Source organism: Ixodes scapularis, unplaced genomic scaffold, assembly GCF_016920785.2.
Source record: "Ixodes scapularis isolate PalLabHiFi unplaced genomic scaffold, ASM1692078v2 PGA_scaffold3__209_contigs__length_174095766, whole genome shotgun sequence".
NCBI lineage: Eukaryota > Metazoa > Arthropoda > Arachnida > Ixodida > Ixodidae > Ixodes > Ixodes scapularis.
Window position 1 is genome coordinate 107200569 of NW_024609868.1, and position 16709 is coordinate 107217277.

Here is a 16709-nt window from a genome sequence, read left to right on the forward strand (position 1 = left end):
CACCTAAGCAAGCCTATTCGATTTCAAATGAAACCGGCCTACTATTACAATAAAGACGTTTAATTAACAACGTCTAATTGGTGACATCCGTCTCATTCTAAAACATTTTATTTTTATTTTATTTTATTTTTCGTTTGTGTTCTGAGCTATGTGCAGTAAAACATTGCTTTTCTATTTTTCCTTTCTTTACTTTACGTTTTGATTTTGTTGCAGTAGAAAGCTTCGTAACCGACCAACGAAGTGTGAGGTCGTAATAAAGGTCAAGGTTAAAATTTTTTAGAAGAGCATTTCATTCTCTTGTGTTTAGTTCTATTTAAATTCTGCTTGCGGAGGGTTTATTTGTAAAAATAAAACCAAACGTACATAGAAAGCATCAATCGGTAGACAGACAGCAAACGACAGAATGTTATCGGGACTATATTTGCGGAAGAGGTTCTATTTAAATTAGAGTAAATCTTGTCATATTTGAATAACAACTAAAATCATGATTAATATCATGATTTAAGTAATATTGATTTGTATTCTCCACTCTGCTGCTAACCGACGTTTGAATTCGAATGTAAAATTGTTTGCGAGTTTTAAGATGTGACCGATATTCACTCAGATAGAAATCATATATCGGTATGTGCATCAACATAACCGTTTAATTTCATTTCATGTGCAGGATCCAAGGGATACTTTTGCAGACACCTGGTGTGGCGAGCCGCCTCCGAGTTTGTCCGCTCTCGAGAGAACTGTGAGAAGTCTAGTGGAGGACGCCGGGATGTCGACGATCGCTTGCGAGGTCTACCCAACAAGAAGCTACTTCCGCAACGATGACGATCTACTCGGTAACAAATAATTTGAAGTAACTAAGCAAATACTTTTGTTCGTAAAAACAAAAATTAGGAAGACGTTTACAAATCTCTGTAATGTGAAATTAAAGCGCAGCTCTTGAGGTATTTTGATTTTGCGATGTACCGTGCTAAAAAATTTGAGGTAGAAATACCTATATATATACAAATATAGATCTCGTACTCCCATATCCTTCTAAAAAGAGTTCATTTAGAAGTTTTCAATGACACTCAGCAACTTGCTAATTGGAGCCATATGTCTATTATCAGTAATTAAAAAGTTAATTAACGAATTTTATTTAATTATCCTTCTGATTGCTCCGATCAGCCACCTGCACTCTGTATCCCTGGTCTTATAACTCACCTGCACAAACCGCATATGTGTTACATTCGCGGCTTTTCTAAAACATCTGTTAAGTTAAAAAAAAGAAGAAAAAAACCCGGTGCGCGCGCGCACACACACACGCACACACGCACACACACGCACACACGCACACACACGCACATACGCACACACACATACGCACATACATATATACATGTATACATATATACATATATGCATATTAGTAATTTCTTATAATATTATCTATAAAAGGAGGAAGAGAACGGGGAAGGAGGGGGAGGGATTTGAAGACCGTGTTCTCCCTCCCCCTCTCCTCCTCCTCCTCCATACCCTCCCTTCCTTCCAAAGTTTCCCCGCTAAATTGCGGTTTTATAGCTAAATTTAGCGGGGAATTGAATTGGTGTATAGGTCTGTGACGTCCCATAATGCAACGCGCGCGGTTACGGCGACGCCGACGCCGCGAATCAAAGGAACGAGCGCGTAAGAGCTGCGCTTTAAAACAATTAACAAGTGTCTCTCTGCTTTCGTGGAGTAATCGTCGTCCGTCTATGAAGCCAGCGGGCTGCCATTTTATTCTTGTGTGTTTTCGCTCAAGCGAGCTGATCATTGTAAGTTTTATGTGCGTATACTTAACCTCTACCGACGTACCTGGTTGCTACACAAGTCTCGCGGAATCTAAGTTAATCGCCAAGTGCCATTATGCTACGTCGCCAAGTGCTATTATGTGCAGGTTAAGGCAAAGAAGGGCTCGACCTGCGCCGCGCAGGCCGGGGCCGCCCAAGAACCATGTAGAAAATCCGGCGTCTGTGAATCCAAAAATGTAGTTGAAACGGACTGTCAGATTTGCGATTGCAGCAATCTGGCAGTCAGTTTCATAACTTACCACGCTGGAAACACCTCATGCGGCATTTGACTGCTTTCGGTCAGCACGAAGCTGGGTCTGCACATACCGCAGCCGATTGTACCTTTCACAAATTTTTCGCTCGAGAGGTGGAAATATTTTTAAAAAGCTCGAGAGTTCGTTCCCAAAACAACCCGTTCTAAAGTTACCTACTGGCGATATATCACGCAATAAAAGAGTAAAGAGATGGGCAGTATACGGGATGAGGGCTGAACAACTTATCCTGTCTACTTCCCATTGCTGTCCTTGTTTATTGCGCGCTCTATCAGCAATCTGTATAAGAATCATCCAACTCGCCTTCATCGCCACTTTGACCAATGCTACCTGGAGAGACTGAAACTTCTTTATAAAAGCTCCTTTGCCTTTTAATTTGGTTTTAATTGAACCGATGGTCAAAATGCCTTCTGTAGGTTTTAATTCGAACCATTTTGGTACTTTCTCGGAATCTAATTTAAAACATTACTTGCTTCTCCAAGTGCATTCTGAAAGCACGTCTTTCGCTCAAAAAAATTTCTTCTTGATCGCTATCCTAATTTCCACCAAATTCCCTAACGTCGTGTACACCCTTAAAGGGGAATTGTTTAGCCAGGCATGACCTTAGTAATGACACCATGCCTAAAGTTACTGGAACACGTGACTTACTAGGATATTTAGTGTACTAGCTATATAACCTGTGTGTCGTAGTATTCCTGTAACAGGGTCAAGCATACGTTGTATGTGCTCGTGGAGAAAGCTACGGGTTGCGGCAGTCCTTGCATTCAGTCGATGAAGGGCCGACGGAAAAGTAATACTTAAACTTATTCCTCGAGACAACGTCGGAAGGCAGACGCTTGTTTTGAGTTGGACTGTACTAGCGTTACACAAAAAGAGCGTCACGTGACGCAACACCATGATATCATAATACGGCGTGAAACAACACAGTCCGCCAAGTTTAGCTGAACTTACATCTTCCCGCAAAGTGTAGCGTAAGTCCGTAAAGTTTGCGAACAAAGGAGGGGTCTTTGTTACGGTGTTTTATGGCGAGAGCTTCTTTCTGACAATGTTTCGTAGAGAGACGGTATAGCGTGACGTCAAAACACAACGTTTTTTTTTCGTTTTTTTTTTTAAATGTTGGTTATGAAACAGATTGTTCATTAAATTGAGCGAACACAGATGCCACTGTCGTCGCGGCGTCCCAGCGCGTGGTTCCTGTTGTTAGCATGGAATGCCCGACTGCATATGCACCAGCAGATGAACAGGAGTCTGTGCTGAAACCACAACTGCTGCTCTGTCACTGCCAAGATCGCAGGGCATTCAGCTTATCTTGGGTCTGAGGTCACCAGCCAAAAAGCGGATTAAACAATATAAAAGTAAAATCCTCCAGTTGTACACCCCTTCTAAGTGCTGGTGCACTTACCCTGGAGCGTTGCACAGTCGATCAACATTGGCTAACGCCTCCATCCTCGTGACCATCTTCCTGCGGCATCTTAAGGGTGAATAGTGAGCGGACATAAATTCCATAGACACTCAAGAATTCGCAGGCGCCCCCTGGCAGCCAATCATTGACGGTTGTGTTGTGTTGCTACTTAAGGTGACCGCAAGTTTGGGAATGTTTTCTCGTCTTTCTCGCGCAGCCCTGCTTCTCCCCCTTGTCACCGTGAAGACTGGCACTACTGAGGAGGACAAGGATCGCATGAAGAAAGTGCTGTCGGCAAGGCTCCTGGACGGCTGCCGTCGGACTCCCGAAGGCTCCAGTTACGCCTTGGATCTCTTTTTCCTACATGCTCAAAAGCGGCCTAAAATGTAGTTGCTGCATTGTCATTTCCTTCGTTCACGTGCCGATATTGCTGTCAAGGTTTGCGCTGCGAGGTTTGTTGCTATTCCACAGAGCTACACTATAAACCTGATAGCGGATGCGTGCGCCATTTATCCACCACTTATTTCCAAATAAGTGCTGCATATATTTGTAACGAATATAGCTGGGTCCGCTTGAAAATATTTGATCTATGTAACGTTGCATTTGTTTTTTGTTTTGTTTTTTATTTGATTCACTTTGGATTTTTTTCTTTGGGTTTCAGTAAATGCTTCTTTACCCGACCTATCTTCCACAATCGTTCACCGCTATGGATCTTATTCGATACACTTTGAATATCTTTTACTGCTACTACTGTCCTGCACTAGAACTTTAACATCTGTCTTTTTAGCTTTGTAGTCGACAGCGGTGTAAGCAAGCATTGAAAGTCTAGCGAACGACGGTGGTGGCGGTAAAAATGATTGAAGCTTCAGTTTATCTATATCTTAAACTTACCAGTCTTTCTGCTGCTTTTTTTGGTGTGTTGAACATGTGAAAAGCAAGGAACAAATAATACGTTGTTCTCCATCTAACATTATGACAGATGAAAGAAAGCTCCTTGGCGTTAGCGAATCCCCATTGATAGGCAGTTAGCGATCCCGATCGTTCGATGTAATCTCAGTCACAAACCGTTGATATACACTGCGGGGCACAATAAGCGTGATCACGATGTCAGCAGTCACGTATTTTTTTTGGAAAGATGTGGATATCGAATTTACACGCTTAGGTTGTTGTCGCAAAATAAAAATATTTCACCGTTACGGTCTTATGGCTGATTTTTTTTTTTTGTCTTGCTAGCACCACGAATACAAACGTAGAAGGTTATCAACAGTTATACAAACATTTACTATGTACATAGCGCGACACCTTGCTCGAAAGCACCATAGCTCTTTTTTAATGTTTGTTTTATAATCAAAGGGCTATCTTCAAAACTAATCTAAAACGTATTTATTTGATTGTTAAATATTGGCACCTCGAATCCTGGTGAGCTTCCAGCTACTTTCTACTTAGATAAATAAACATTCTGATTGTTCCAACAATGTTAGAAGTTCTGTCCGGTATGTTCATCCTTTCAAACTTCCAACAATTTACACAGGGCCTTCAGCGGTGCGCTTCTTCTACTTTCTCGAGAGCGGGCGTCGCCCTCCACCACAATTTGAATTAATGACAAGAGCTATGAAAACGCGACTGCGTAGGTTGTGTTTCTTTCAAAGTAGACTCCCAAGCAGGGAACCAGCTCCAGCTTAATCGGCGTAATCTTCGTGATTATATTTCGGTCGCTTCTAAGCCAGATGACTCTTCGTTCAGCGGTAGAAAAATACTTTCGACCTGCCATCACGTTGCCCTCTGGATATCCTAGCTACAATATCGAATAAACATTGACACTCCCTTACGCCATATGGGAAATGACCTTGTCAAAATTGATTCCATTCATAACGTCCAATTTGTTTTTTAACTAAATAGCGAACAGCGTGACTTACAAGAGGAAAGGGGGAAATGGGGGGGGGGGGGTCCCGCTCACTTCACACCAAGGCACTTTAATCCGGAACAATTCATCGCGGACATTTTGCACAAATATCCTCACCCCCGGACGTTTCATCACAAGACACTTCATATTGCAAGGACGTTCCATATTCAGATATTTCGTGCCTCATACAGGCTGTACCCTGCCTCATCGTACACCACTTAATGCCGAGGCAGTTATCTCAGATTTCTCATACCAACATGAATTCGTCCAGGAGCAGTGGATCCTAATGGCACTTGATCCTGGGAAGGTAGCCTTCCTCCTCCTGCTAACAAGACGCAAACATATATCAACGTACAGACGACCGGAACTTCGCAAGGTGATTGCATAGCTGATCAGTCTCTGTTGCCATGGCAATCGCCATTTCGGTCCTTTCAAATCTCTAAAGCTTCGAAAGGGTCGTTTTGAACAGCAGCGCCAAGATCGCTATGGAGCTGCGTTGAACGGAAAGCGTTCCTGGCCAATATAATACCTCTGTCAGACGGTGCCTGAAATGCCATTTGAGGCAAGATCATTCAACGCAAATGTCATTGAGGCAGTGCCACATGGCAACTTCAGTGCCATTTGACCTAAATGCCAGTTTAAATTAACTCGGTTCTCGAAATTCCTTTACAGGCTCGCGAATCGAACTCTCGTCGGCACCGCTTGACACATGTTATGGGATTTCCAAATAAAACAAAAGCGAAGTGATTATTTCCAGAAACAATTTTACATGGTTTTAATTACGAAGATTTTGTATTTCACGTACACTTTGCACATACTTTACGCTCTTAATTGTTGAACCTATTTACGTTCCGTAGTTTGCGCTGCACATTTACTCGTTCTTATAACGATGTCGGGAGCTCAGTCTGCCGCGAAGAAAAAGCCGCCTGTCAACGGGACCATCGGAGCGGCGTCGGCGCTCACACCATGCCAGACGATCGTCTCAAGAATTTTCGGTGGCAGGGGAGGAACAGCGACGAGTCATGTGCTGCCATACGGGCGTTTTTAAAAGCCCCGGGGACAAATGTGCAGCTGTCTATCACAACACCGGAACCTCAGAAAACACGTTTTGGAGGGACATAACTCTGATGAGGGGGCAACCTGCTAGGTGAACGGAAGCACGCGAAAAATCGTAGGGAAAGGAAGGGCCGCCTAGTATTCGTTTTGCGCATGTGGGTCGTCGCAGCACCACATACACTCTCAAAAATGGGGGGTGTACAAGGGTAATCCCCTTGTCCCATATGTAACTCCCCAAAACTATAGTCCGACGTTCTGTCCACCGACGTCGAGCTGACGATACCAACTTTTAGGAGCGGCTTGATAGTCGAGCGATACAACTGATTAAAACAGCTAATGTACTCATTAGAGGCTACGGTACGACAATACTAGTTTTTCTTGCCCTGCTGCAAAACCTCAGCAATTTTGATTTCTAGTTTTTGATAAGCAAATTAGCTATTAGGGGTGAAGCGCCTTAGGGTCTAGCCTTGTCCATCCGGCGTCCGTGCTCACATCGATTTTGCTTGTGCTCGTGCTCGTGAGCTCACATGCTCACGTGCTCACAAGCACGTGAACACGTGCTCACAAGCTCGTGTAGGGGAAAAAATGAAAAAAAAAATTTTTTGCGCAGTCGACAGGATTCGAACTTGTGCGGAGATAACCCAATGGATTTCTAGTCCATCGCCTTAACCACTCGGCCACGACTGCGGGACGACTACGGGGCTCTGAGATGTGGTAGTAACTCAAGAGCTGGGGATGTCATGGATCAAACGTTGCATGTAGCCGCTCAACGTCTATACAGGAGAGGGCGCTGCGGCCAAATGCGTATATAATCGCGTTAAACTTTGCGTGCATTGGCTCAACCTTTATAGACAAGAGGGCGCTGCGGTCAAATGCTCAAATGCGTATATAACCACGTTCTATACCACACGTTCTCTTTCTGACATGGATGAAAACGAACGAAAGGCTCGGCATGCTGCGGCTCAGCGTCTACACAGACAAGCACCACCAGAGCTTCGCCCCAATCACCATCATTCACCACGTGGAGAAGAGGTGATTTTTTTAGTACGTTGTATCCAACAGCGATCAAACCGCTCGCAAAAGTTGGTACCGCCAGCTCGATGTCAGTGGACGAAACAACTAAATATAATTTTCTGGTGTTACATATGGGACAAGGGATGTAACCCTCTACACCCCCTATTTCTGGGAATGTATGCACTACCTCGAGCGAGCGCATAGCAGGACGGGCTTGGTCGTTGTTCATAGGAGCACTCTCCGCCTAGCAGCGATCTAAACTTTTGAGCAGTTTTTTTTTTCTTTTTTTTTTCTTCCTTAGGCAGAAGCTTTAGCGATTGGCTCACGGGGATTGTAAGGTGCAGCACCTGCGGGTAGGGGTTCTGGCCAAAAATCAACAACAAACAAATATTTTTTTTTTGTTGTACAAACCACGTCAAGTGTGTGTTGTTTTAATAGACGAAGATAGTGGAGGTATTAGCTATCGTGACCCCTTTCCTGCTTTTATATTCCCGTTGATATACTCTTACAAATAATACAAAATGTGCTCCAAGAAGTAAGTCTCTCAAAGGTTCTATTCTATTTGTTGCTTTCTTAAGTATGAAGTAGCATAATCGTATATTTCTAGAAAGCTAAGTACGCTGCTTTTGTTGACATGTAAGTATAATGTTTCCAGGAATATACTCTATGCACAATTTTATTTTAAAGTGTTCTAAAAATGGTTTGTTGTACCGAGGTATCGCATGTATACAAGTGCAGTGAATACGGTTAAAGCACAGTTGCCACTTACAACATCTGCATGTTACAGGAAGCATCTGCTGCTGGCGATGACTATAGAAGTGGTCAGAGTGAGCTGTCTATGTTACAGAAAAGTCTATATATTCCTGGGATCACTGTTCCTAAAGAGCGAGCTGTAGTTTCTTGATGCCATAGTCACTTGTGTGACATTCTTTGCACTTATGATACGAAGACTCAAAGTTTATTGATTCACCACACAGTTACATGTGGTGAATTGGAGGCCGAAGAAAAAGCTGAAGGAATGCAGCTTGACCGATCTCTGGTGAAGTGACTGTAGAACATGGCAGGCTGACGAACAATGAGTGCTTTATTCCTGAGCGCAGCGTTTTTATCCCAGACATGACGTCACGAGCCGGGCGGCGCTTCCGCAATGACTCACTCGCGATAACTCAATCAGCACGCTACAACATCTGGGTCCCCAATCATCAGCAGCGACAAAGTACGCTATGAAACGCGTTCAGTAAAATGTGTGCACCTGTTCATACGTATAAAATTAACAATTTAAGGATACAGTTAGATATTTGCGTGGCATCTCTATTTGTATCAAAATAACCCTGTCCAAAAAAAGGTAAGGAATAAATTATTTTCTATTTTTTTATAGTTTTTTCGTCACTTCAAAATATTGCAAGGTTGGTGATGTCTAGATGAATATTATTTAGTTTCACTGCTTTCAAATCAAATAAATCACGAATTGTACTAGATGATGCATATGCCGCAGACTTATAAGCGATTGTTAAATTATAATTAAAATTTGGTGTATGTTACGTTTTTTGATAAATTGACACGATGATTGCCTATGATGAACGTAGGAAACATTTACGAATATCCTTATCATTTTTTTGAATAAATGTATTTTATTTAAATTCGGGTAAGATGTATTGCCCCAGACTAGGTGGCAGTAACACGATGAGAAAAAACAACAAATTATTTAAGATCTTTTTTTTTTACGTTTGTTGGATATGTCTGTGCTTATGAATTATTCCTTCGGATCTGCCTAGCTTAGAGATTATTCCAGAGAATATTACCACAGAAAATAACTCCGAGCGTTTTAATGATTTTTATAAATTCAATGTTGAATGACAGAAATATCAAAGGACCGTAGAGCCTATCACCCGAACCAAAAAAAAAATGAATGTTTTCTTTTTTTTTTTTTTTTTTTATACAGCGCCGCTCTTAGGCGCCCATTTCCGGCTTGAGCGCCGTCGCCGTCGCCATCAGTGTCGGCGTAACCGCGCGCTGCATTATGGGACGTTTGACACAATGATGTCCCCCGTGACATCACGTGTGACGCAACGAGGGCAATACTTTCCCCCCTGTACTTTGCGGAAAAATTTGCCGCTAAGTTTTAGGGGAAATTTTCCCACCAAATTTAGAGGGAAATTTTTACCCTCGTAACGTCCCGCGTGACCCTCCCCTCTGTACAATCTCCTCCTCCTCCTCAGAAGCTGCGCTCTAATTCGGCGTTACAGAAAATCGTAAACGCTTTTCCTTTTTTTATACGTTGATTTTGAATCAATTTATTTCAGCCCAAGCTTTTAACTTTAAAAGAAACGCATTGACTCTTTTATAAGGTCTTCTTCAGATTCGTCTAAAAAGAATATGATCGAGTCACCCGCGTAGATTGTGTATTTCCAGTTTGAATCAATGATCACTATACTAGTCCTATATAATAGTAAAAGAAGTGGCCCAGGATACTCTCTGGCGAAACTTCAGATGATATGTTCAGAGGAATTGATATCCGGTCAATTATTTGCAAAAAATTGGGAGCAAATTTGTAAATTCGATCTAATTAGCGATAGAGAAATATCGCAAATGCCATAAGCAAATATTTACTTAACGAAATGTAATGATTAGAATAATTCAATAAAATGCTATACTAAAGTCTAACCTAAAAATACTCCAAGCATCAGAGCTTTTTCTTCGAATTTTCTCAGTATCTCTTCTTTTTTAACCCATAACGCTGTTTCTGATGATATATTAATCTGTTATTCACGTAGGAATTTTGTAATTAGGCAGTGTTTATCCCAAAAATTTATGGTGCAGCCGCGAATGTTTTTTTTCCCAAACCTTTTGTTAATACATGATGTATAAACATAAGACGGTAGTTTCCTAATTCATTTTCGTTCCCTGCTTTGAACAAAACCAGAACGTTTGCCGTTTTAATTTTTTTTGCGAAAATATCAGGTGACATTGCGAGCTTGTATATGTGAGATAGACATAAAGCAAGAATGTATATTGCATACTTTATAGGTTTTATTTGTAAGTCATCCACATTACATGTACGACTATAATTAAGGCAGGTAACAGCTGTATAAACTTTGATTTAGAGAGTTGAAGAGAGGAACTATGATTCCGGTATTGGCCTTATATATTTTAACGCTTCAGCGTTGTAAAAGATGCTACGTATGTTAAAAAAATAATTGTGAAATAAAGTTCAAACTTTTAAACACTTAAATTCTCGCGATTATGTTTTATAATTGCGATATTATGCGCCTCATAAAATGTATTAAAAAGGTTGTTTATATGTTTCCATAAATAAAGTAATATATTTTTTTAGATTGCCTAACGTTCCTAGTAATTTGTTTCATTAAACTGGGGTATTGCTGTTGCCTCACGAGTAGCGAGAAATATTTAATAGAACTGATATTCTCAATATGTCTCCTTTTCTTTAAACTCCGAAATCATCTAATATTTCGGCAAGTTTAAAGGTGTTATAACAACATTCATAATAATACCATCCTTTCCATCCACTATGATGGAATGCTTCCCCCTCCCCCCCCCCCCCTCAATAAAAAAAAAACAACAGTAGTAGGCAGCTTGACTGGTCCTCGGGCCCTTACACTGGTCAACAGCTTAAATATTTCAAGCTTAAATATTTTAAAAAATGTATAGTACGCAATGTTCATGTCCACAGAATGAAATAAATCAGCCCAATTAGTTGTCATGAGTTTCTTTCTAAAGTTATCTAATGCGGGTGGTGTGATGTTTTCAAAATTCAAAGTAGTTGAGTCCCGCTTACGTGCTTCTCGTTTTGTGGGAACTCGCATAAATATGGGCAGATGGTCACTAATACCTGAACTTAAGACACCAGTCTTGACCTTTTCCTTCTCATAGTTTGTGATGAATAAATCAATTAAAGTTGAAGTAAATAGTGCAGTGCGCGAATGTTGAGTAATCACGTGAACAAAGTTATTTGTTGCAAATAGTAATAACAAATCGGCAGTGTTAAGGTTGTCATCTAACAAAGATATATTTAAATATCCGGCTTCAAAAAGATAATATACGCGTTTGTTTGCATAGCGAAGCAATTCACCGAGAAAAAAAAATCACTCTACATTTTCAGTGGTGAGACGGTAAATAAAAGCAAATATGTAAAGGTTCTGGTTTATATGCACAATTTCATAACCATATGTAAAAGACATATATTCATAGAATATTTCAAGGTCATCACTTGCGACCAGAAAGACGGTTTTGGCAAAAATGATTATATTGAAAAAGAATAAAAAAATCAGTAAATCTCGGTATCAAGTTTTTGGGAGCATTATATGACAACGAACCAGAATTTGAATAAATGAAAAAAATAACATAGTTTTGTCCAGCTTAGACCCAGCTGACCTAACATTCCCGTGAAAAAGTTTTTTTTAAAAATTACACTTTGTCTTATCTCTATCACTACAGACATCTTGTGGCATAAGCAAATAAAATGCTGCCATTCTTCTGCAAAAAAAAGAAAAAAAAACACTGTACACAAATTATTACTTAGCAGTTTTATCTCAGCAGATTTTGACAACATCGTCGTTATGTTCAATATACACACTATCCGTAGTTTCAGATTTCCGGGCGAAGATCTTGCCGTTTCTTACCCACTGATATTTCCATCCGATGTCGAGCTTCTTTGCGGTGGCCTTACTAAGCGGTTTCTTAGGGGTCGGGCACACATGCTTGTTTACAAAAACAGGGGTGTAAGAGAAGAATCCTAAATCTTCATGTAGGAGGTATCGCAAAACTAAATACACTCAAACTTAAAATACATGCACACCGGAAAAAATATCAATCACGTAGCGCTATTTTTTTCCAGTGTGCTTGTATTTTCTGAGTAAGTTTAATTTTCCTTTATTTCCTACCTGATGAATACCCAACTCGGCCAAGCATCCATCCTAAATCATCGTTTGTTAGACGCTTCTTTCGTACTTTCGCAAGCACCTTGTCATTTTTCTCCCTACCAATGAACTGCAGGATAACATTTTGCATGTTAAATAAAGTTCCTAAATAAGAGCCTCCAACAAGTAGCGACATTCTTTGAAGCGCCGACTGTTTGACGGTGCCGGTTTTAGGAAGCGAATGGCGGCGCACCGCACAGCGTTAAACTGGTTACCGCCATTTTGTTACAGCAGAATTCGCTTTCGTCATTTGTATTGGTTGTCGTTACTTGTACAAGAAGTATCAAGGGATTTAAATGTTAAGCTTTCGTGCGCGCACTCTGACAGAATTGGATGTCGGTCTTTTCAATCGACTCGCCAATGACTTCGCCGAGCCTGCATAGTATTGCATCAAGGTTCTCGCGTTCATGCACCGTAATTACTTTCAATGCAGGGTTACAGGCTGGAGAGTGTTGTTCACACTGAACAATGCTCGTCTGGTTAGCTTTTATTTGCCTTTCAAGCGCAATACACCTCGCTCGCAGCTCTTCGCTTTCTTTTTTAGAGCGCAGCTCTTAGGGGCCCGTTTCCGGCTTGAGCGGCGTCGGCGTCGCCGTCGGCGTAACCGCGATGTCACGTGACCCCCCCGAAATCATGTGATCCACCCAGGTCACGTGACACCCCTAGGTCACGTGACCCCCCGAGGTCACGTGACCTAGGGGTGTCACGTGACCTGGGTGGACTTCGGGGGGTCACGTGACCCCCCGAAGTCACGTGACGCCCTTGAGGTCACGTGACTGCCCCTAAGGTCACGACCCCCTGAAGTCACGTGACCTAAGGGGGTCACGTGACCTGGGTGGGTCACGTGACCCCCTTAGGTCACGTGACCCACCCAGGGTCACGTGAAGTGACCCTGGGTGGGTCACTTCACGTGACCCTGGGTGGGTCACGTGAAGTGACCCACCCAGGGTGACACTCAGGGGTCGTGACCTTAGGGGGGTCAGGTGACTTCAGGGGGTCACGTGACTTCTGGGGGTCACGTGACCCCCTAAAGTCACGTGACCCCCTTGAGGTCACGTGACCCCCTAAGGTCATGTGACCCCTTCAGGTCACGTGACCCCCGAGGTCACGTGACCCCCAAAGGTCACGTGACCCCCTGAGGTCACGTGACCTCAAGGAGTCACCTATCCCTCAGTACGCTTCCATCTTCCTCCTCAAGAGCTGCGCTCTAACCGGCGTTACAGGGAATTGTAAACGGCTTTCATTTTTTAATGCTTTGTCTTCCGCAATCCGCTTGCAATCGTCTTTTTTATGTCCTCAAACTTTGCTTTTAAGAAGTTCATACTGAACTTTGCTTCGCGTATGTCTGAGCGAACATCACGCATTTGATTAACAAAGTCTCTATCAAGCGTGTATCGCATCGATTCCCATTGAGCTTTCATCTCCCCCCCGAAGCTCAGCGATATATCGCGTGAGGTATTTCGCCATAGTAAAGAAACATCCTATCTCAAACAACAATATAATTGGCAGCAGCGACAGCAATTTTCCCAGATAATGGGGTTATCAATACAACGAGAACACGCCTCTGATGGAGTGTAGTCTTAAGACGACGTGTCGACTGCCGTCGCGGGTGCCAAGCGGCTGGTTATGCAAACGCTTCTCGTATTGTACTAAGAGGAGAAACTGTACTGATAAGAGATAAGATACCTGAGACCAGTGGTAATGTCAAGAATGATGCCATGAGCTTCCGAGCAGGCCAACGCAATGGTGGTACAATGAAGGGCGCAATCAATAATATACAGCTGACTAGAATAAACAGGAAGAGGCCAAAAAGCTGTAGACGCTGCTTTAGCCCTGTTTTGAAAAACTCGCCATGCTCCAGTAGAGTGTCGGGAAGATGGCAGAGTCAATTGTAACAGCAATGATGGCCTCCATAAATAAATGGCTGAGTAGGGAGCTCCAGAATATGCATCGGTCAAAACAAGTTTCTTAAAGGGGTACGGACACAAAAATCTGGACCTCACTTTTTTGCTTCGACATGACGTTGATAGTAGTACAACCTTGGTCACATTAATATTTCATTGGAAAGCGCAAGAAAACATATTTCAAGCTGAGTTATACGATAACCAAAAACAACCTGGTAGTTGATTATGAAGCGTCAATGGAATGCCGTGACGCTTGTGGCGCTTGACGGCAGTGCCACTCTATGGGAAGTACATTCGCTAGTACAGATTACCTAGAACAGAACGTAAGACCAAAGGTTTGGTGAAGGAAGCCGAAACACAGTTGGCCAGTTTGGACTCACACCGCCAGCCAATCATTTCCACTCATTATTTGACGTCACCGATGTCAGGGGCTGATGAACTATATGTTTCAACATGGCGCGTGCTGCTTTCAATGTCGCTTGACGACCTCTCAAAGTTACGCCATCGAAGAACTGTGCCGGTATTCAGTTTCTTGCGTGGTAGTTTCTGTGCGACGATGTGAAAATTCAGCGATCGTCTCGCTGTCCAATTTAGTCGCCGTCGACGTGCTAAATCCTACGGATGCGTAAGTCTTGTTGGACGAGACGGACGAGAAAGACGAAAGCGGTGCCGATGGCTTCTCTTTATGCGGAGTGCAAGTTCATCTGCTTCTTGCCCAGGGGTTGCGGTGATGGCAGAACGCTAAGATCTTATTGGCCGATTGAAAACAATAGTGGGCAGACCTCACGGCTTCTAGAATTGAGGTCTACCTACTCTCCTTTCAATCAAAGTTAATCAGAGCTCGAAGTCGTCCGACGTCACAGCAACTCCTGCGCAAGAACCAGACGACTGCTTTCCGTATTTGTTTATTGTTCGCTATTGAGAAAAGTCGCATTGCAAAAACGTGCCAATGCGAGCGTTTTTTTCTTTTTCTGGTAGTTTTTGTGTGACGATGTGAGAATTCTACACTCGTGTTCTCTGTACCCTGTGCCTTCGCTGGGAAATCGCGTCTCGTCGACACGAGCGCAAGCTTCCTCTACGCCGATGTCTTCCCTTCCTAGTCGGGGTGGAGTGTACGCGTTTCTTCGCGGTGGCGTGGTAATCAGGGACCCAAACCGTAACCGAAACCAAAAACCGTTTAGGAACGAAATTTTTTCAGTAACCACAACCGGAACGAAACCGCAATTTGACTTTTTTTAAACCGTAATCGTAACCGTGAATTATTTACCGGTAACCGATATTAACCGAAAATAAATTTTAAAAAAAAGCGAAAGCCGTTTACAACTCCCTGTAACACCGAATTGGAGCGCAGCTCTTGAGGAGGAGGAGGGAAGGGTACTGAGGGTTACCTGTTCTCGGGGCGGGGGGGGAGGGCGTCATGTGACCTTGGGGGTCACGTGACCCCCCCGAATATTTTTTCCGCTAGATTTAGCGGGGAATTTTTTCCGCTAGATTTAGCGGGGAAATTTTTCCGCTAGGTTTAACGGGAAAATTTTTCCGCTAGGCTTAGCGGGGAATTTTTTCCGCTAAATCTAGCGGGGAAACTTTGACGCTAGATTTAGCGCGGAATTTTTTCCGCTAGATTTAGCGGGGAAATTTTTCCGCTAGATTTAGCGGGTTAATTTTTCCCCGAACTTAGCGGGGCATTTTTCCCGCTAGATTTAGCGGAGAAATTTTTCCGCTAGACAGCGGGGAAGTTTTTCCGCTAGATTTAGCGGGGAATATTTTCCGCTTGATTTAGCGGGGAAATTTTTCCGCTAAATCTAGCGAGAAAATTTTTCCGCTAGATTTAGCGGGGAAATTTTTCCGCTAGATTTAGCGGGGAATATTTTCCGCTAGATTTGGCGGGGAAATTTTTCCGCTAGATTTAGCGGGGAATTTTTCCCGCTAGAATTTTTCCGCTAGATTTAGCGGAGAAATTTTTCCGCTAGATTTAGCGGGGAAATTTTTCCGCTACATTTAGCGGGGAATTTTTCCCGCTAGATTTAGCGGAGAAATTTTTCCGCTAAATCTAGCGGGGAAATTTTTCCGCTAGATTTAGCGGGGAAATTTACCCATAACGCACCGCGCGGTTACGCCGACGGCGACGCCGACGCCGACGCCGCTCAAGCCGGAAACGGTCCCCTAAGAGCTGCGCTCTAAACAAACGTCAGTTTCTCTCAAAAATGACCTGGAGGAGCGATCCTGAAATGTAGTGGCTATTTGACAGAGTTACCGTGAGCGAGTGGTGCATCTGGCAGTACGTTTCAGTCCAATCTAAACTTCGGATTAAGAATGCTTGCTTGTAATCAGTGGTGGGGCCTATAATTAAAAGTCTCTGACACACCCCTACAGTCGGTACATGTATTCAGTACGTGTCGCTTTCATGGTATTAACTAAT

General features: G+C 42.8%; 1 protein-coding gene across 3 annotated transcripts in view; it reads left to right on the top strand.

Annotated features, from left to right (window-relative positions):
• Positions 1-16709, top strand: part of LOC8042186 (juvenile hormone acid O-methyltransferase) — a 69934-nt gene that overhangs the window by 38635 nt on the left and 14590 nt on the right. Inside the window, exons 2-3 of one of the 3 annotated variants that reach the window (XM_029994871.3) lie at positions 665-847; positions 3694-3783. The exons of 1 other annotated variant lie outside the window; for it this stretch is intronic. In XM_029994871.3, coding sequence (XP_029850731.2) covers positions 665-841 — 177 coding nt within the window. In that variant the 3' untranslated portion in view covers positions 842-847; positions 3694-3783. Of the gene's footprint in view, positions 1-664; positions 848-3693; positions 4673-16709 lie in introns of those variants that run through there. One more of the 3 variants, XM_002415302.4, reaches the window with a different exon arrangement.